The following is a 22,320-nucleotide window of genomic DNA, read 5'->3' on the forward strand; positions in this document are numbered from 1 at the left end:
GGAAATGAGTCTGTCAATCTGAATGCAATAAGACTATACTGTACTTCTGAGGGGTAATTACTATAGCACATGTTTTCTGTATAATTAAACTCTTTAGTCTGATATTCAATTCACAATTTATTTCCCTCATGTTGATTAAATTTAAGAAGCTATAAGAATTGAGGGAACATAACGTCTACTATTACAGTGATGTCAGAACTATAATACACAATACCATAATATTTGCCGTGTATTTTCTATTTTTTTTACACTTTGTATACGTACTGAATAGTTATTTTTATACTGGATCAAAAGATGCTGTCAGTCTATCTAAGAGCAACATATCTATAAGCTGTTGTGCCATCATGATCAATGTAGGCTTATGATTGTTTTTTATATTTCATTGGTTTGCAAAATCTCCAGAGAAAAACGCAATTTTAATTGTTCAATGTTCAACCCTAAATTATGCACAGCATAATACTGGTGGGCAACCAGAGGCTGAGCCACTCAGTCAGCAGGAAAGAACAGACAGGAGGAACAAAGGGAATACAGTGGGACAAACCACCTGAGATGTAACTTCAAACTCTGGAAAGCAAAAAAGACAAACAAGTCCAGCCCGAGTTCTCTGCTCTAGCATTTACATTTCTTACCTCATTATGCTTGTCCAAATAAAGAGAGATAGATCAGTTTAGGACCATAGCAACAGAAAGGGAAGAACATTTAATTGACAGAGAAAAAGAATAACAGAAATCCAGCTCAACAGGTCTCTGAAATTAGTTTACAATAAATAAATAAATAAAGATCACCCTAAAGAAAACTGAAAATGCAGCGTTGTGAAAAAAAGGGTTGCTCCTATCGAGCAAGATTGTGCTTGCCTCATCAAAGGCCGAGTGGACTGGCTCTTTGCTGCATTTCTTCTCCCTCTTTTTTTCTCTCCCTCACCACCACATATTGCACTGCAACCTGGATCTCCCTGCATAACAGTGAGCCGGGCAGAAGCCGGGACTAACACGTAGCATTTACAAAGACACATCACTACATTCACAGCGGCCCAGAAAAAATGCTTGGCTTTGTCATATTAAAATGCACAAAGGAAGACGAGTGGAGCTTGAGGAGTTAATGACCAGAGATGAGGAGAGATGGTGCTAATACTGAAATTACAAGGTGAGTGATCCTGGCATAATACCAGTAACAGACGACTCATTTTATGCATAGGAACGATGGCTCATGTTGTAAATCGCTGAACCCAGGTTAAAAACTGCAAGCAGTTTTTTTTAGCAAATGTCTTGATCTTGAGCAGAGAAAATGAGAAAAGTCATTTCCTGCCTGTCAAAAATGAAACTAAGATAGAATCTCTCTCTATATATGTATATAACTATGTAGGAAGGATATATATAAAAAAATAATGTGTTAGTTTCTGAAATTACTTCTCTAAATATTTTTGTTGCACTGCAGTATTTTTAGTGGCTGAGCCGTTTCCCAGAAGCAGAATTTAAAGTGCCACCACATACAAGCGACTTGACTTGTGGTAATTAGCCAAGTCTAACTTTGGTCTTATTGCATATATATAATTATGTCTTACTTATGAGAGGGGGGGAGTGAAATATACTTCCAAAAAGCTGTCAGGCGACAGGATATGATGGCAAAAAGTTATAGTGTACACTTCGTCCAAGCCACTCAGGCATAACTCTCAGTTTCATAATGAAGCAGGAGAGAAGGCCAACTAAACAAATCACAATTCAAACATTTTTCTAAAATATATTGCCCAGCATAAGTATTGACATGAGGAAAATGATGAAAGCCATCAATCGTCTTTCCTCTCCCTTCCAATTATGCACTAGCTTGTGCAGGTACTGTATTTAAATCTCAATGCAATACTTCACAATTTGTGGGAAATTTATATCCCAAAACAAAACTAAGTGATGTATACTCATAAGTGTTAAGAAAAAGGACACAAAAGAAAAACAAATGGATATGCAAAAGGATAGCCCTTTATTGAAGGACAATTTTGTTTACAGAAACTTCATAATTCATTTTATTTTTGTTGTTGTTTTGTTTATTTAATTTGGATATTTAAAATGTCTTCCAGTTCCAGTGTTTAAATGTTCATTAGAATTTAAGGTTAATTGATCTTTGAGAAAATATTCTTGCATTATTTTGCCAATACCATCATATTACTGGAAGATTACATCAAAACAACAATATCATTGTTCGTCACCATAACTTCTGGGACAATTTATCATCCAGCAGAATTTGCTACAGTGATCAGCCTATGATTAGCCTCAGCAAAGGTCTGAAAATCAGCCAACTGCCTTTTGCTCTAATGTGAGTGCCAAAATTTTTTTTTATATGAAATATGCATTGCTAACTAACTGATTTTTTGTTGTTGTTGTTAATTATCTGTAAGCCATAATCACCACAACTATAAGAAATAATTTAGTAATATGAACATCAATGTGTCTGGGCAGAAATCAATTATTCCTTGAAGCTGTAGTTTGCGATAAAGTCCCAGATAAAACTTTATGATGATACAAAATAAACTGCTCAAACTTTTATTTATTCTTGCAGTTATCTACCTTGTAAATGTCCACACAGACAGGAGGAAACAGTGTCAATACTACATGGCGTCTTGTTTTTATGTGCAAGTCAAACAGCCTTTTGTGGAGATAAAACACACTGAGCCTTTAACCAGGAAGCAGCTGGGCAAAAATAAAAAATAAAAATAAAAGCTAGTTTAATTGTATTTCAAACTTTATGTGAGGCTTTACAATGAGTTTGCAAGAGGAAGTGTGGATGTCTCTATCAACATTTCCTTTGGCTTAGTGCAAGTAAGATATGAGTCATAATAACAGGAAAAAAAAATGTGTTGCTCATTTTAAAGTCAATACTAAACTTAACTGTGACTGCATGGCAAATATTTCTACAGTAGTCAGGTTTTAAATGTGAATCCAGCAGCAACTACATGAGGAAATGGATGGATGTACAGTTAAGAATGTTGGAATAAGCAACAAATCTTCTTTTTAAGGAGAAAAACAACCTTGGTGGTCCAGAGTACTATTTTCAGATTAATATAAGTTCTGCATTTCATTTTGAAATCAGAAAGTGTAGAGACACAGAATCCACACTAGTAGGATATTTTTGACCTATTTGTTTAAATTTCCACTATGTCCTGATTGTAGAATATGAGGCAGATAATCTGCAAAAAGGTGAAGATTGACAGTGTGCTGCAGTTGTGCTAACGGCAGAGAATCAACCAAACATTATTACAGGAAAACTGTTAATTCCTCAAGTTTTGAGGGGGAGGAATCATGCAGAGAGGGTTTACTTCGTACTGCAGCTTTAAGTCCAGTGTAAAGTTCCCACAGTCAGTGATGGTTTGGGGCGCCATGTTGGTTCTGGTCCACTGTGTTTTCTAACATCCAAAGTCAAAGCAGCCATCTACCAGGAATTTCTAGAGCACTACATACTTCCCTCTGCTGACAAGCTGCTGATTTTGTTTCCAAGCAGGACTTGGTACCAGCCCACACTGCCAAAGGTACCAAGAGCTGGTTCAGTGGCCTTGGTGTTCCTTGTTTTTGATTGGCCAGCAGACATCCCTGACCTTTAGCACCATAGAGATGTTATGAGGTGTTGTTTAGGAGAAGATAAGAGACATTTTACCCAACAATGCAGATGACCTGAAGGTTGCTATCAGTGCAACATGTCCTTTGAACTCAGCAGAACCACAGGTTGATCCACTGCATGGCGGGCAGCATTGTTGCAGGGATTCATGCACAGAGCCCAAAGCAAGTGTACGGGGCATTTAAATGGACATACTTTCAGAACCCTAACCTTTCTGTTTCAAATGTTCTCTTTTATTTACCGTATGTAGTATTTACATTTTTTAGGAGACTAAATCTTGAGTTTTCAATTATCTGTAAGCCATAATCATCACAACTATAAGAAATAATAGCTTGAAATATTTCACTCAATGTGTGCTGAATCTATATGAGTACAGTGGGTACAAAAAGTATTCAGACCCCTTAGCTATTGTTCACTCTGTTTCATTGCCCATGTTTGCTAAAATAAAAATAATTCATATTATGTCTCATGAATGTTCACTCAGCATCCCACCTTGACAGATGAGACAGAAATGTGGAAATTTTTGCAAAATAAAATGTCAAATGAAGCCTTTGCTTACAAATTTGACAACTAAAATTGTAATGCAAGTAAACGTTTATACGCATAACCGGTTTTAAACCATTTCTTCTAATTCTTCTGAAAACTTGATAAATATATCTAACTTTTGTTTCTTTAGAGGCCTCACCATGCTGACGTCCTCCCTGTTCCTTGTGCTGCTCTGTGGGCTTTTGGGAGGCTGGGTCTTGTCCGTCTGTCCGTCTATGTGCTCTTGTAGTGGGGGTCACCGTGACGTGGACTGTTCTTTAAAAAGCCTAACCAAGCTGCCACATGGCCTGCAGCACAACATCCGTTTTCTCAACCTCTCGTTTAACAGGTAAGTAGCTGTAATGCTACACTTCACCTCTGACACGTCTTATTTTAGATACTTTACTCAACATCTTGAGCCAGAGGTCAAGAAGCAAACGCAGAACGATTCAAATTGTATTTTCTTCGATGAGTGCCAAGGTTAAGGCTAACATGAGTTGTCAGATGGAAAACAGAGTGATAAAAAACAAGTATTGTCATTCCACAGTATGCAAATAACATATTCAGAGATGATAAATTGATCTGTTTCAGTTATTGCTGAACACCTGTAGTGTTTACAAATTAATTTCGACACGTATGCTTTCAAAAGATAGCTGATTGTTTAATTTTATGTACAGGAAACTAGTTGATAAAACTAGTCTTTTCCGACAGCTTGAAGGATCTTGGTGGTCAGCTAAGCCGCTATGATCACCTGCGAACCCTGGATCTCTCCTACAACCACCTGGAAAGCCTGCCGTCTGTCTTGCCACGGTCTCTATGGGACATCAAAGCAGCGTGGAACCGTCTACGTTGGCTCGACAAGAGAGATACAGCTTACCACTGGAACCTTAAACTGCTGGATCTGTCGCATAATGAACTGGAGAGAATAGTTTTCATCAACAACACTCTTCTTAGTGTTACATCTCTCAACCTCAGTCACAACAGATTTTGGACTGTGCCCACAAACATGCCTCATAACTTGGAAATTATAGATTTGTCATTTAACTATTTGGTTCAGATTCTGCCTGGCTCTTTGGATCGGCTTCCAAAGCTGGTTAAATTGTATTTGCATGCTAACCACTTCTCAGTACTGCCTGAAGGAATATTTGATAAACTGAGAGCACTGAAAACAATCACGCTTGGAGATAATCCCTGGGCTTGTGAGAAAGAAGACAACATAACAAGAATCCTTAGATGGGCAGAGCAAACTCATGCGACTGTGCTGGGGTGTCCCTGTTACACAACACCAGTCTGTGGACAAGGCCATTTGGCAACAAAGGAAAGACACCTGGATTCTGCTCCACTCACAGAGTCAACTATGAACAATAGAGGAGAAGAATATGATGACATGTTCACTGCAAGCATTGTCATGGTGACTTCAGCTTCTGAGACAAATCCTTCACAGCATAAGTCTGGGTTGGGGATGTGGACCTCTACAGGTTTTCACAGCATCTCCAAGCTCACAAGCACAACAGAACACCTGCTGTCTTCCACTGTAAAGCCCAAGATGGCCAACTCCCAGAGCAAAAGTCAAAAGGTATTTGCTCAGATTGAAATGGTGCTTCTAAATATTTTTGTTCTAACAATAGCACTCAGCATGTACTGAACTAAAGGCGCTTGACGCACTAAATTAGACACCACATTACCCTTATGCTTATATGTGGAGTGCCATATGATGCCTACAAATGTTAGTAATTATGTTTGCAATTCAATAGTTAGAACACAAATGCATGATCCTGTCATTCCTTGTGTGGGAAATAAACTAAGTCTATTGAGATCATTCGTTTCTGTAAGATTTCCAACAAGATTAATACAAAACTGGAAGCAGAACCACAAGAATTATAGCGATATTACAATGTAACACGAGTTCTTCTTGGATTCCTTAGTCGAGTTTGGTTGCAATCATCGCTATAGTGTAATATTTGATGCATGACTAAAACTAGGGTCTATTGATGAGCCAAAAGACAAAATAAAAACAAAAAAACATTTGTTTTTCTTTCATAGTGCTGTGTAAAGTTAGAAACTTTGACAATATTTTCAATGAAAAAGGTTTCAGCAGACTTATGTCTGCAATACATGATAGGATAAACCTTTATTATTCCACAAGTGGGAAATTTGCATCGTCACAGCTGAAAGCGGACAATACAAAATAACAGCAGAATAAGTGAAAAGCAGAAGAATAAAAAAAAACATATAGTGTATCTAGAAATACACATAAGCAAATACAAATGCTTTTACAAAAACCTTAGGCATACCAGGTTTCCCCAGAAAACTTGCCAACATCAGTTTTAAGGAGAAAAGGGCAGCCGACCTATCCTGGTAAAATCCAGCCCCTTGTACTCTGCTGTTTGCTACATACAGATGACTTGGGCTCTCTACTACTGAGAAACGACTGTTTCCAGGAGGCGTGCACTCTATTGACCATTGAAATGTTACCCAAACGCCAATGTTGTATGTAACACGCCAGTTGGATGCTATTAAGCTTACTAGAAACTCCCTGTGTTGTAAACAACCATCCTGCACCGCGGAGAGAGAGCCTGAATTATTCTGATTCAGATGTAACAGTAATCAGTTTGGTTTCTGTCAATTTGTCAAGATGCAAGGGAGAGCAAATTAACCTTTTATATTTGTAAGTAATTAAATTTTACATAATTGCTGCTGTAAAAGCCATAGTTTTTACCCAACTACTTTACTTTATGAAATATTTCATCCTATTTAATACTTGTGATAAATACTGCCATGTTCTACAAATAATAGTGCAGTGTTTATCATTTATTGAACTGTAAGAAATTACAACGGCTGCAGTGTGCCACAGCAAAGGGAAAATAACACCGAAAACAGGTGAACAACAATTCAAAACCTTAATGTTCTGCTTTTCCCCACTCTGTCGGCTTTATTCTACACTCAGACCCGTTGCCATGGCAACCAACGGACAACATCTGAATGAGCCACTAGAGCAGAAATTACTTTCAAGTGTATCAGGAGGAATCAACACCAAAAACCACGAAAACATTTCCCACACAAAGTAGTAGGTAAAAAGCCCATAACAGAACATTCAGCCCAATGCTTAATCTGACCTCTAAACCTTAAAAAATTTCTTTAAAAGAAAAAATCCAAATGAGCTCAAATTTTCAGGATGCTTTCCTTGAATTATTCTCCACATTTTGTACACTCTATGTATAAACATATATTCATATCCATCACTTTTTTTGCTAGTTTGTCTTTTAACACAAATATCTGTATCTTTCACAATCCTTTGACGATCATAACTAAATTGCCCACAGTTGTATAGAACATATCAGTCCTAGTCATTCTGCAAAGTTTGTTAAGACTCTGTGCTTCTTTGTGTGAAGAACAGCAAATCGGACTTTGACACTGAGTGCTCTCGATGTGTAAAATTGTTTTATGCATTTATACTTCAACAGGACGGCATTAAAAAATTCAGCATAAATGACAAGCAAGCTTGGTTATTTGGTAAGGTTTTCTAATTTTTACTGCAAACTACAACTTTGGAATTTTTGAACATATAAAAATCCATAGAATAAAGGACAATCACATTGCCTAAATAGTGCAGTCATCCTATCTGGCCACATGATGGAGCAAAACTGAAGTAAATACAGACATGAGACTTCTTAAAATAAAAAATGATTGGGATATAAATGAAATAGGGGTAAGGACTGATGTACGTTTAAGAAACTCATATTCTAATTACCTTAAAGTATATTCAGATGGTTCTAAGCACACAGAAGGATGTGTGGGAATAGAAATGTTTATTCCAAAGTTTAAAATATAGTTTTCCAAACAATAATCAAACCAAAAATCTGTTTTCACAGCTGAAATGGTGGCTGTCATAATAAGCTTGCAGTTGGTAGAGGAGGTTCAACCAGACAGGATGGTGTTGTGCACACATTCCAAAGCAATAAGAGAGATTATTATGGGAAAAGGAAATGATAGCACAGTAATTCAGCAGAGTTTGTTTCGATTACACAGGGATTGATATTTGGTTTTGTTAGGTACCATCACAAGGAGTAAAAGCCAATGAAAAGGCAGATGAATAAGCTAAAAAGGCTTTAGAGAAGGCAACAACACTTACTATTCCTTTTGAGAAAGGGAAATCAATTATTAAGAGTAAAGAAACAAAAATGTGGCAGAAAAATATGGAATAAAGATAAGAAAGGAAGGTGTTTATATAAAATACAATTGTTAGTTGGGAGGAAAAATAGTGAATATAGTGAAGGATGTTGAGAGAAAGAAAATGTAGAAAATATATTGATGGATTGTAAAATATATGAGCCTGAAAGGGAGAGACTGAGAAAAATAGTAAAGAAGACAGGGCAGGAATGGAGTCTTAAAGGAATATTGGGAACTGAAGGATACTTAGAGGATATTTATAGGTTAAGGAAAGCTATATTTATTTATCTGCATGATACAAAATAAAAAAAATAGAATTTAACGGATGTAAAGTAATGTTGCTGCACACTCATGTACAGTAGATGGCAGTATGCACCTGAAAGTTGCTTGCGATCTGCCATAATAGAGAAGAAGAACAAGAAAACCTCCACAAGAAAGCTTTTTAAGATGGCCTATGGAGCATGATGCTTTCCTCACAACCAAAACTCAAAAGTCACATTAGGTGCTACAGCACATTTTCAGGACTGTTCTGCATTTAAAACTTGTAGGGACCAAAAACCGTCCTGAAAAACTCCTGACTGTCGACTTGTGCGAGGATCCAAGTCGGGGATCTGTCGGGTCGGGCAAGGAACCCATTATAACTGCTTGCAGTTCTAGGTTAGCCCAACCTTTTCTGGGTCAGAGACTGCAGGCTGATGCTCAAGTGAGACTCTCTGTTTGGTAGTTTAGTTTATTGGTGTATATGTTGATTGCTTTGGATACTAAGAAAGGTATGCTAGTTAATATGTTTACATTGAATTGCATTACAAAATTGTCTGTTGTCCTGTGTTTGCATTATTACCGTTAGTGGTCACACACAAATACTACATCACGTTAGTAGCAAGCCTTAAAAGAAAAATGATTTCCTTCTATAAAGACCAACAGTGAATGATCTTACCTGCGAGCCACATAGTAGAACACGGGGTTGCCAGTCTTAGAGGTGCCTGCTTGGTAGAATATGTTAAGTGTCTTTAAGGCTTTAAACTCCTCCTTTTCATGAACCTGGTGCCTATGAAATAGAAAATATAGGGGTTAGGATTAGTCACTTTCTTTGCAAACTGTAGTTACTTTCCCCAGGCTAAGCGTTGCTTACTTTTATTTTGAAATGATTTGGATTTGAATTGAATTTTTTTTATTATACACTAGAGACCCCGTACTGCATGTGTCTTTGCTGCACACCGCTGCGCACTTCACTGGCAGAGCAGAAACATTTCTGAAAAACTGGTTCAGAGTTGATGCAGTGAACAGGAAATGGTGGTGTTTGGTTCAGAGCCATGAATGCTGTTTTCTACAAGAAGTCCTGAGGGAGACTGTCCAGTCATCCTCCAGTAATGTCAGTAACGTGCCACTCTAATCAGGCGCATTACTGACCAGATAACGCAGAAAGTTGTTTCAATCCAGTAATCAGATTAAAGTTACTTAAGACATTGTACATTAGCTATATTTCATAGCTAGATTGCTTTAGGCACATTTACTTCTCCACCAGTTTGTTCTGTGCTTAGGTACATTATTTGTAGGAGTACAGATAATGTATTTAAAGTTTCATCCAATATTAAGACAGATTAGTAGAATTGAGTTTTTCTTTGTTGTTTACTTTCATTAGACCTGGCTAAACACACAGACAGGAGAATCAAACCACAGACATGTTTTAAACATATAAAGTAACTCCTTGAAAATAGGACATGTACTCAAAGAATATAAATTACTAGAACAGAAATAATAAAAAATGTCTTGTCTCCCTTAAAATTTTATCAAAAATGTGTTGTTAATAAAGTTTTAATCAGAAGTGCCACAAATGTTAAAGTTGATGTCTGAGACGCAGGCCCAAAACTATAGGACACGTCACCTGCTAAACTAAGGTTATTCAGTAAAACTTGGACCCTATTCATTTTTCCGTCACAGAGTGACAATATTGCATATGGCTATTTATTTATGTCTTCCCTGTAATTTTGACTTTTCTCTTCATGAAAGTTTCAGTGTCTGTGAAGTACAACACTTCATGAACAAATAAAGATACAGTAAACACTGTAAGTTAATTACTGTACCTGGTCATGAACTCCTCAAATTTGGAGCTGGTCAGGTTGAGACTAGACCAGTGAGTGTCGGCCACAGGCTTGTGCTCCGGGGGTCCAAGGTAGGCAAGGAGGGTGGCCATCTTGTCAAAAGGTCGCCTGCCAACTGCCTTGTGGTCTCTGGAATTATTTCAAAAATGATGTCTCAGGTAAGCATATTTCTCATTTGAGATTACAAACAATAATGGGCTGACCCTGACCTGTTACTGGAGAGGTACTGCCCAATCCTCTCCTGGTTGTTCCACAGCAAGCGGTGGAGGGCCAACACATTACCATCACTGATGAATGACAAACTGTGGTTGACTGAGTCACTGGGTGGAGAGTCGGAGGCAATGTCCAAGAAAAACCTGCAGCAGACATTACAGCTAATCAGGCACTTTAATTCTTTAACTCAGGTTTGGTGTGTTGATGCTCACTTCAGCATCAAGTCATAATATGTAAATTGACCAATAAGTTCATAAAACCCAAATGTATTTACATCGACATTGTGTTGTTGTATCTTAAGACTTTTTGTGAGCTTTTGATTCTTGTCATAGTTTAAATCCTTTCACACACCAGAAAGTGTCATGAATTGAAACCTTGTGACTGTAACAATTAGTAAATATAACAACACTGAAACAAAATTTTATGTGATGTGATATTAAAATATCACATCACATAAAATGTTTTTCTCTGTAGCTCAATGCACAACAAATATGTGGGGGAGAACAAGGTAGAGATTTGAGTAGACTGAAGAGAGGGAAAACAAAGATGAGCAGTGATGAAAAATACTGAGTAAATCTTTCTAAAGCGCGGAGAATTTTTTATTCCCACATCAGAATTTCTGTGACTTTGGGTGAAGTTCAACAGGTTTCTGGGTGTCCTGCAACCCTAACCCTAGAAACATTAGTTTTTGTGATTTTAGTTTAACCCCTTAATTGTTATATAGGCTCAGGTATCTTCATGGACCCATTAACTTGCAATAAGCATTTTGGGGGTGACAGTTGAGGGTTCAAACACAGTCTAATGGACAATGCTTGCTAAGTAATCAATGTTTGGGTTCTGTTGGGGTAGGGTTAGTAATTCTGTATTAAAAAAAAGATCTTCCAAAAATGTCTTCCTAGCTCATGCTCTGTGTAAAAGAAAGGTATAATCTCTTACCTTCTTGCTGAATCAAAGTTGCTTTTAACAAAGTCATTAAAAGGCCTCATATGTTCTTCTTTCGTAAACAGGACATGGTTTGCAATACTCTGCAGAATCTAAAAGAAAAACACAAATATATATGGAAGGACTTTAAAATGACTTACATTATTCTATCTACTTGTACTGATTACACATAAATGCATCATCACACGGGTTGCCTTTATCCAATTCCAATGCACATTCAAAAGACTAGGTTCAAGACATTCAATCACATAGCCAACTCCCTTAAATCTAGCCTTACATTGGGAAAACTTTCAAGTCCATTTTGCCTGGGCTTAAGCAAGACGAGAGGCTGAACTTCAGCCTGAAAAATCAACCCGAAATCAGTTTTTATTCAGATACAGTCGGGGTAAATTCAAAGTTGGTACTTTCATCAGATGTGAGACACGCATCATAATTGTGCATTAGAATAAATCAGAAGCAGTAAATCTGGATGACAACCATGGCTGAAAGCTATAATTATAAAATACTTAAAGGAGTTTGTGTCAATAAAGCACATCATATCACAAGTCCACCACTCCTAGTTCTGACTACAGATATAAACAGACCAGTTGCAGCCTGTGCACCACGAAAGGCTATTGCTATTACCCTTTTTCCTTTTATTATGATCTTGTGACAACACTGTCAGTTCTGAAAAACTTAAAAAATTAATCCATAGACGATGTCATCAGTTATTAGTGCTGTAAAGTGTGTGGTGTTGTATGACGTGTTTGTTGTCCTTTTGCAGCTGTGGGTCATTTTGAGGACACGTCACAAAATGACGTGTTCACACACAAGTCTGATTGCAGTCACATTATTTAGTAGTATGAGTGATCATGTAAAAATTGAGCAGTATTACACCATGTGAACATAGCATAATGTTCTTGCGAATGCAGTGGCAAGACTCTCACTGTATTATTTCATTTCTTTCATGTCAGCCCCTCCAAAGAGACATCTTGCTTTCTTGGCTTACCTTGGACATGAGCTTAAGACCTCGTTCCACTCTGGGCAGCGGCTTTTTATCCAAGATGCCAGCCTCATAGGGGGACACAATAGCAGGGTTGATGAAACGTAGGAACATGGCACTACCCACTGCACCTATGCTGTTCTGTGGGAACCGCTGACTCACAACCTGAATGGATAGGGACGTGTGGAGTGGAAAGGTGAGAGGATGGGAGGAAGACAATAAAGCAGAGAGAAAACAAAGAATGTAGAATAAAGAAGAAAAACAAAAAATTTGAGATAAAGAAAGAAGTGTTAAGGCAAATTTTCAACATACTTTTAAAATGAATGATTCTGAAGAACAAAATGTAAATGTAATATGTGACATTACAGAGCAAAGTGAGGTTTGACCTGGCTAGTAAAAGTTTAGAAAGAGAAATGGTTGGAAGACAATCGCAGTTCATTCAGGGCTGTTTTTTCTGTGACAGTCTGGATATACGTTTCACAGGGGAGCAGTTTATGCTGCTTTGAACGCACAACCACTGGACCTTGGATTGCCTGCATCATTTGGTAAGTTGTGAAAGTGCATCCGAACTCTCATGCAGACCAAACAACTGGACTTTGGTCTGCCTGAAAATGTGGGTTTTGGTTCGTTGGAAGTATAGTACACTCAGTAGTGGTTTGCTTCCAGTGATAAAGCAAACTAAAGGGACGTAGTGAAACATCCTCACTCGCAGTCTGCACATACTTTACTTTCTGTACTGCTGCGTTTGGCTCATACATGACAACATGTCATTGACTCACTACAGATTATATAATGTTTACAAGCCTGGGGGGATCGTAGAACCACATAGTCATAAATTAATTGTTCCCAGTGATGATATGCAATCTCAGTTGCTTTATTAACATTATACATACTTATGCAACTTATCAACTTTTTCCTCTGCGGTCACAAAAACTAGACATCATGCAGAGATCCAAAGAAATTCCGGAACAAATAAGAATGAAAGTAATTGAGATCTACAGTCTGGAAAGGGTTAACTACACTACTTCTAAAGATTTGGGACTCCAAAGAGATGTTATCCACACATGGTGAAAACACGGTAGCTTCCCACTAGGTCGGCCGACCAAAATTACCCAACCTCTCTGATAATGTTGGATAATTATCAGAGAGATCACAAAAAGCTTCTCAACAACATCCAAACAACTGCAGGCCTCACTTGGCTCAGTTAAAGTCAGAGGTCATGCTTCTGCCATAAGAAAGAGACTGGGCAAAAACAGAATGCATGTCAAGAATTCCTTAATAAAAACCACTGCTGGCCAAAAAGAAGATTAAGGATCATTTCAATTTTTCAAAAACACATTTTGATGATCCTCAAAACCTCTAGAAAAACATTCCGTGGAGTAATGAGACAAAAAGAGGAACTCTTTGGAAGGTCTGTGTCCATTACATCTGCCATAAAAGCAACTCTGCGTTGCATAAAACAAACAACAGACACTTTAAAATATGGGGGTGGTGTGATGGTCTAGGGCTGTCCTGCTGCTTCAGGATCAGAAAGATGCACTGTAATAAATGAAATTATGAATCCTGCTGTCGTCCACAAATTCTGAGGAACAGCATTCCTGCAGCTAAAGAAAAGTTCAATTCAAGACTTTCCTTTTTTTTTAATGCCACTTGAAATAAAATTTTAGACTCCCTTCACAATAAATCAATCATGTTTATTTGTATAGCAAATAAACACAAATATAAAACCTCAGTAACAAACAACATTTTGTCGAGTGCCATTATCAAACACACAAATACACATCAAATATGCTGGTCAGCGTTTCAATGATTATGAGCTAATATCTAAATTGGTTTGATGTTCTGAAACTCTGCAGCATGACAAACATGCAAAACATAGGAAATCAGGAATATGGAAAACTTTTCCACACCACTGTACATAGACATATAAAATAAAATAATGTCTGAAAGATATTTGCTTTCAGAGGGACAATGCAGTTAGACAAGGCTTCATATTTAGAGGGTTACAGTGAACTATTAACTCTTAGCGGGGATACAGAACTATGTTGTACCATAGTAAAGTAGCAGTAGTCAGACAGAAAAAAAGTGTCTGGCTCCCTCGGTTGAACACACAAGCACACAATTTGTGTGGCTATCTTTGTGGGGACTTTCCATTGACTTCCATTCATTCCTCCAGACTAAACCTTACCCTTACCCTAACCATTACATACCTAACCCGAACCCTAACCAAAACTCAATTCACACCTTAGTCCTAAATCGGACCCCTGACCCAAAAACAGCATTTCCCCTTGTGGGGACCAGGCTTCAGTCCCCACAAGGAGCAATAGGTCCCCACAACGTAGTATGTATCAGGAAAATGGTCCCTACAAGGTATTACAAACAAATGCACGCACACATCCACACCCCGTAGGGCAAAATTAGCAACAATTAATAAAACAGTTTTTGGACTATGGGAGAAAGCAGGAGCACCCAGAACCCACCCATGCATGTACAGGGAGAACATGCGAGCTCCATGCAGAAAACCCCTCGACTAGGATCTGAATCCATGACATTTTTGTTGCAACAGTTCAAACAAATGGACGCCAATGCAGCCTTGTAAAGAAATATGGCCTGTAAATGTGCACTTTTTTGAAATTTAGAATTGATGCCAAAAAAAATCAATTATATTCCTTTTTCTATGTGGTTAAATCAGTTTCTTTTGGCAGTACCATGTATGTATGTTAGCAGTTTTTTTATTTATTTTCATGAAGCATTCAGTGCAGAAGACATATCTGTCATTATTTACAATCAAAGTTTTAACATTTACGCTTTAACAGATTCTTTATGATTATTTTTTCTCAAGAAATAAGTGGACTGATACAGAAGTGATACATTGACAGCAAATACATGGTTAAAGTAGCATATGGAGTTTATTTTTTTTCAATCAGTTGTATTTGCAGAGTAAAGTGTTACTCAATTGTTCTGTGTAATTTCTTCAAAACAACTGAAGCAATGACTAAATTACTGCAAATGATGCCCGAAATTCATCTATTTCCATCTCGATCCTACTACCATTCATGAACACGGACATTGCAATAATGTTGGGGACGTTTCCCCATAACATTTGAATTATATTCCTTTGGGTCGACACCAGCGTCAAGTGGTCATACTCGTAAAAGCAAGACGATACTTCAAACCAAAACCACTTTTCTGCTGGATTTTCCACTGAGCTGCTCTGCGGTGCAAATCAAAGGCTAAGCCACACTTCATACCAGGTGGTGGCAGTATACACTAATAGGTTATTTGCTGATCTTCCAAAAAATAAAAAGGAGAAGTCAGATGGCTAGAGGGGATGAAAATGTTCGTAGATTTAAGCACTTTAGACTCTTTCAATATCTGGCTTTTTGACTAATGGTGTCAAGAAACATCCTTATCATAATCTATTTTTCCACTATTCTTAAAATTATAATAATGACATGTATTTGCATTTCATTTTCTGTTTAATTAATATTCAACAACCTGAACAGATAATCCACATCATGTCATCATCAAGTTGAATACTTCAAACTTTTTCCTCTGCGGTGACAAAGTTTTGAAAGGCAGCACTTCACCAATCGAAACAATCAGAAGTTGGCAAGATTGTCTGAACGTTACCTGATCCCACAAACACTGTAGTTTAGCAGCGCCAGACGCACTCTTAAGTCTCTTGTCCATAACTCTTCAATGCGCCACAGTCAGCTCTCTAGATCAGAGATGAAACTCGGATGGAAGTTTTTCTTACATTGAGTGATTTAGGGACCTCTGCAAAGTTCTCTGTACATGAAGTTGAAACTGTCTGCATCTTTGAACTAAGTGGTCAGGTGCGTGTAATCTATCAAATGTCAAATGGTTGTCAGATTTTTCTGTCACCGTTTAGAAAAAACCATCAACAAGATGAAACATTTTTGGAAACCCTTGTTTTGGAGACTTTTCAAGGAAAACAGAGGATACCAAACAAGCAGACTACGCTTTGTGCTCAGCTAATCTGTCAAGAGGATGTGGTGGAAGCGGGGTACCCAACATAATATTTGAATTAAGCTTTTACTGCTTTCATTTTTAGACCACCAATAAAGTAAGTAGCACAAATTCTTCTCGTTTTAGCTTTTAGTAGAGCTGCGTTTATTCTTACAATCTAATGAACATCTGCACCTCAGTTTCTTTCCCTCCTCAACGGGCTAAGCTGTCTATTCTATTTAGACTAAATAGATGAACACAATTTTATCGTGCACTCTCTTTTGGTTTTCTCTGTTTATTGTAGGCTTAATAATTATACCACAGAAGCCCGACCTTAACATAAAGCAAATAATCTTGGCCTGAACTGGCAAAAATCTGAAAACAGGATATGACTTGTTTTTGTTTTTTTGGTCATTTCTATCAAAATGACAGACAACGAAAAAGTCCAGTGCAACCGCTGGGTAAGATGCCCTCTCCTTACTGGAGACATGGAACTCTGAAAAAGTTCAAACTCTTTTACATCGCTTTTTTTATTATTTTTTATTACTGTAACGTGTAACATCACAATCTAATGGATTTACACTTTGTGTGGCCTGGTTGATTTGCTTCAAACTACCTAATTGACTTTTCCTCTTCTGCAACATTTTTAAAATTCACATGATAATTGGATGGGAAAATAGCTATAATCTTCTAGGATCTGAGAAACAAACTAATTTTGCATTTTCCAGTATCTTTGTATCTTCAACAAATGACTAACACTAATTATTAGAAAATGAACAGATAACATATTTGTAAAAATCAGTCGTTTTTGTAGAAGAATTTAACAATTGGTGCTTTCCAGATTAATTTAAACTTACAAAGCAGCATATGCATGTATATTCAGACCCATCCTTCTTCAGTCTGAGATTTTTTTAAGTCACGTGTTTTCATGCTGCTACCTCAAAAAAATAAGCAAAGAAAAAAAAAAAGATTCACTCACCACATCAGCATAACTGATTTGATCAAACTTGCAGTAAACACTGAAGGATCCAAGTTTTGCAAATAAATGCCCCAATCATTTGTCAATTTTGTAAACAGTTTCATTACTCATTATTGTAGCAACACCTTAAGTCACTAACTATGTAAAGACTTCCACTAATTTCATTCCACTTCTGGTTGAAGACTGTAACTCTCTACATCCCTGACCAACTGGTCAGACTGACAGACTGGGTCTCTATCAATGCTTGGGACTGATTTCCTCTGTCAAAGTATTCAACAAAACTATTTGTAAAAAAAACCAAAAACTTGCAAATGCTCAGTATTCATCTTATATATGTACTGCATATCCATGTAGAGTTCCTAAAACGAGGAAGTGCACAGCCAGGCACTCCAATGCTGAGAGTCAGGCTGGTGTACTCAGTGGCAAAACACTGGTTTTTGGATAAAACCAAGGTCGTATGTACTTACTGCAATGATGAATTATCCTTTCACTGAAGCACAACCAGTTCATAGTTGACATTTCTAATTACATTTGAAACAGTGACTTCTCTTAAACCGTCCTGAATAAAAAACCTGGAAAACTCAGATGTTTGGTTTGAGACAATGGAAAATGTACTTTGACATTTTCAGAACAATATGCATTTTTACATTTCAAGCTTACAAAGTTAACTGTGATTAGTCACAGCCCTACAGTGTGATTAATCCAATTAAATTCTTTAATCGATTGACAGCACTAATATCTGTCAGCAGAGCTTTTCCAACATGGCAGGAACATCTATGAATACGGAGATATATCTATGCATCTACACACATTCATAGTATGGATGGATTTCCTTTAAATGCCGTTTTATAAAGTGGGATTATTGCGCAGGCTTTTTTGTTGTTACTCATCTGGTAGTGACTGAAAAGCTCGCAAAGTTCACTGAAGTAAATTGAAACTGGTAAAAGTAATAAAAATTTACTTACGATTCACCTGGAAAAATAACATGGAGGGTTAGATTAACTAAAAGTAAAAGGTTTGTTCAGTAACTAGCAGAATATACCACATTTCATCGTTAAATAAAAGTTGACAGCTAATTCCAAATCAAACTCAAAACTGTGAAAAATATCAAACTAGTTTAACTCTGACAAAAAACAGGCCAAGTTCTATTAAAACAGAAGAGAATCAACTCGTGACACTAAGCAGCAGAACTAAAACACACTGAAATGGGATGAAATAATCACAGCTAGTAACATTTAATCCAAAAGACTTCAAATTCTGCTGGAACCACAGCACCAAGCAACTCCCAGGATTTATCTGACAATCAGGTGTTTGCCAAAATCTTACAAATATGAATGTTTATAGATCTGAGTAAGCAAACAGGGCTTCAGCTCCTACTTGAACAAAAGCACAGAAAACATCACATCAACCAGATATTAACATCATAACAGCAGCAGAAACCCAAAGAGGGCAACAAGGACATCGCAATAAAAAAAAAGAAATATTAGCCACGTTTATCTAGAGCAGCATTAGCCTTATGCTAACCAGAGCACCATAAGCATCAAAGAAATTACAGAAATGTTCATAACTGATAATCAGCAATGAATAAATGACAGCAGCTGATGAACAGAAAAAGTAAACAACAAGAAAGAGCAGAGTGACATGTCAGCTAAAAATAATAAAACACAGAGGAACAGAAACTGTAGCTTACCAGCCGTCTGGAAAATCCTCTGCGCTGTTATGCAATGTGGAGAATTCGGTCTAAGCTTTCCCTCGACTGCCATCATTGCCACTATCAACTTTATTACCATAGTGACTCAAAACTTTCAGGCATCTTCTAACATGCAGGAGGCAAGAGTCTGAGTCCCCAAAGACATTAAATTCAGCTATGCAGAGTGGCTAAATGTTTATTAGTTTTTCCCTAGCAACCACACACGATTGGCCATTTAGCTGCATTTCTAAGGTAATATCAACAGTGCCCAAAAAGACAACTGACAAGAACCTGTAGGAATTCATGAGAGCTAGTTGGGGGAAATAATTTATATTCCATTTAGGGACATACTATTAAGACAATCAGGCCAATACAATTTGTTTTTAGACAATTTATAGATTTTTTCTCCCCACCTCCACCTCAGGGAGGGCAGCGCCCCCTATGAACCAGCCACCACTGGTGAATACTTGAGTCAATGTGTTTTCTTGATTTTCTATTTTAAGAGAATTTATAAAACTCTCAAAAAAATTTCACATTGTCATCATGGGTTATTTGTATTTGCATGTAATTAGAGGAAAGAGATTAATATAATATAGTGTTGCCTATATTATGGAAAAAGACCATAATATAAAATGTGGGATGTGCATTGTTCCGATTCCACATTACAATAAAACACAAAAAACACAGACCAGTCATGTTTTCTAACACCGTTAGTGGTTATTGTTCACAATAACCATGTTTCAGTTTGATTTTTTTTAAAATAAAGCCACTCACAAAGTCTTTTTTTTTTTTTTTTTTTTAATGCGGTGGTATATATAAATGAAAAATCATCATTGTCTTCATAAATGACTTCAAACAACTAAACCTTTGCAGACTGGAGCACTGAACCATATTGAAGAATCACAAACAACAGCAAGGAAGTTTTTTAAATTTCTCAGCTGATAAGAAATGATGTCTTTAAGAAAAGTTCAGTACTTTCCGGCAGGTTAAGGCATGCAGCTTTGCGAGTGAGGGTAAGATGGATACATAGTTCAGTATTCAGATGAAGCAGCATGAAAGCAATGCAGACAAAATGCATTACAATATTTCCTGGAGCACCAACAGAGACACCAGAGAGGTAACAGTGAATGCAATTTCCCAAGAATTGTTAATAGAAAGTGAACAGAATGTTAAATAAAGATTCTTAGGACAGCATTGCACATAAAGTTAAATATGGAAAAAAATAAGAGAACAAATTACAAAAAGAAAATTGAAAACAGTATTTTAAGAATGAAGAAAAAAACAGTAAAATGCTAAAATGCTTTACTTTTCTTTTTTTTTGCTTTAGGGGGGAAAGTGTGTAGAGGAAAGTAGATTCACCAAACTTACTGCTTTTTTGTTTTCCTTTTTTTCTTTTAGTGTTGCCTTATTCAGTAGAGAGTGGCAAGTAGCCTACAGAACAGAGATGAGCACAATCATGGTCACAGCACCAGATACAAACAACAATCTCAACAATCTATAACAAAAGCTACACTCCTTCATTAAAGGACCTAAAGCAGAGTTACATATGCACAAAAATGCTCGTCAGTCAGTTGTAGAGCCTTTTGAAAGCACTGGCATTTATATATATGATCGTCAATTTAAAAAAAAAAACTTGAGATATTTTAATGGAAGCTGTCACAAAAGTCCTGGAAGTTAGAAAGATATGCTAATGATAAACAAAGAGACTTGTTTGTATGTTTCGTCATGGTTTTCCTCCCCCGAGGTGAGACTGTGATGGTTGAAGGAGGGATGTATGGCAATTCAAAAGTAACATTATTCAAAGAAAATGGTCATTCTAGAATCAATATAACGTTACAATTATAGTGTATACATTCCACACTGTTTGTAATTACAACACCTAATCTACTGCTAGATTTAAGTAGAGGCATTATGACATGTCTTCTGTTTGTCAGACAACCCCAGAGGAACATAAAAGTAAGATAACATACATTTACTTTTATATCATAAAAATACATTAATATGGGCACTAGATTAACATGCTTTAGAGACTGGGTTCCTTACGGAGCAGCTGGTCCCCACAATCCTGTATGTGTTAGAAAAATGGTCATTGCAATGTATCAACTATAAGGCCACACACACACACCCTTGTACTCCTACACAAACCGACGACTTTGAATTGACTTTCATTCATCTTAGTGACTGCATTCAGACCTAACCAGGATATTTTCCTGGTTAGGTGTATAGACATGCACCAATCTGATACTAATATCTATTTTGGTCTGGAATTTGGAAAAAAATCTAGGTTGGGTATCGGTGACGATGTGCCCAATCAATAAGGGCTGATCTATTCAATCTAATTCTATGCTTTGAGCACTAGATTTTAAAAAAAGCCCTCATTTACGTCAATTACGTTTTTTTTATATTAAAACAATTGTTATGGATATATCATTCTGTGTCTTTCCTCTATTTCTCTATCTGCTCACATGCAGACTGCTGCATGCTTACCTAAGCATAACGTACAAGACTGGCGACAGTCACACACAAACAAAAGCTGATTAAGGCAGGACAACACCCCATAGAGAAGGTGCAGAATGAGGAGAAGATAAAACCAGACCTGGCATTACAACCTTTGCTTCACTAGGCGTCATTCCTGAGGTGAGCTGAGAGGAGCCCTCAGCTCACTCATTTGTCATTTGGCCACTAGACGGTGTTTGTTACGGTGGCCGACAGGTGCAAACATGCAGCAAACTGCAAAACGAGCCGCTAACAGGTGTGTAACGCGAAAACAAACACAAACAAAAACTGCTGCAGTCACAAATAAAATGCTGCAAACACAAATAAATGCTGTAATCACAAACAAAATGCTGCAATCACATGAAAAAGGATCAAGGGGGAGAAACTGTGCAAATAGCAAAAACAACAAAAAGGAAGTGCTGCAGGCCACTAGAGGGAGAGAGCAGTTCTCATAGCTTCATCTATCCATTTAGTTCATCCAAAATGCGACTTCTTTGAAATGTGCTGAGCTGGCGGTTGGAGAGCGTCTTCCACTCTAACCGCGGCCTGATCTCGACATGTCACTCTGTCGTTTTCTGCTGCCTGTTGTCTGTTCGTAGCGGCTCAAAGTGTGATATGGAGCTTTTCATATGTTTGTAACACAGTTACA

At 37.3% G+C, this 22,320-nt stretch overlaps 2 protein-coding genes across 2 annotated transcripts in view; one reads left to right on the forward strand and one right to left on the reverse strand.

Moving 5' to 3' along the window:
- Nucleotides 1-22,320, reverse strand: part of nf1a (neurofibromin 1a) — an 81,333-nt gene that overhangs the window by 30,917 nt on the left and 28,096 nt on the right. The window contains exons 30-35 of the mRNA XM_027999688.1: nucleotides 20,544-20,606; nucleotides 12,541-12,699; nucleotides 11,547-11,644; nucleotides 10,607-10,753; nucleotides 10,380-10,526; nucleotides 9,233-9,343 (exon numbers count right to left, since the gene is read on the reverse strand). Of these exons, the coding sequence (XP_027855489.1) occupies nucleotides 9,233-9,343; nucleotides 10,380-10,526; nucleotides 10,607-10,753; nucleotides 11,547-11,644; nucleotides 12,541-12,699; nucleotides 20,544-20,606 (725 nt within the window). The remainder of the gene's footprint in view (nucleotides 1-9,232; nucleotides 9,344-10,379; nucleotides 10,527-10,606; nucleotides 10,754-11,546; nucleotides 11,645-12,540; nucleotides 12,700-20,543; nucleotides 20,607-22,320) is intronic.
- omgb (oligodendrocyte myelin glycoprotein b) lies at nucleotides 797-7,169 on the forward strand. The gene is made up of 3 exons (XM_027999689.1): nucleotides 797-1,143; nucleotides 4,277-4,474; nucleotides 4,837-7,169. Exons 1-3 carry the CDS (start codon nucleotides 1,109-1,111, stop codon nucleotides 5,768-5,770), a joined length of 1,167 nt encoding a protein of 388 aa, XP_027855490.1. The 5' UTR covers nucleotides 797-1,108; the 3' UTR covers nucleotides 5,771-7,169.

Source organism: Xiphophorus couchianus, chromosome 18 (assembly GCF_001444195.1).
Source record: "Xiphophorus couchianus chromosome 18, X_couchianus-1.0, whole genome shotgun sequence".
In the NCBI taxonomy this organism is placed as follows: domain Eukaryota; kingdom Metazoa; phylum Chordata; class Actinopteri; order Cyprinodontiformes; family Poeciliidae; genus Xiphophorus; species Xiphophorus couchianus.

Excerpts from the sequence above, each read along its gene's own strand:
- omgb (XM_027999689.1), top strand. The coding sequence starts at position 1,109 with ATGAGGAGAGATGGTGCTAATACTGAAATTACAAG. Across the intron at positions 1,144-4,276 it reads GCTAATACTGAAATTACAAG|AGGCCTCACCATGCTGACGT; the intron begins GTGAGTGATCCT and ends TTGTTTCTTTAG. Across the intron at positions 4,475-4,836 it reads CTCAACCTCTCGTTTAACAG|CTTGAAGGATCTTGGTGGTC; the intron begins GTAAGTAGCTGT and ends CTTTTCCGACAG.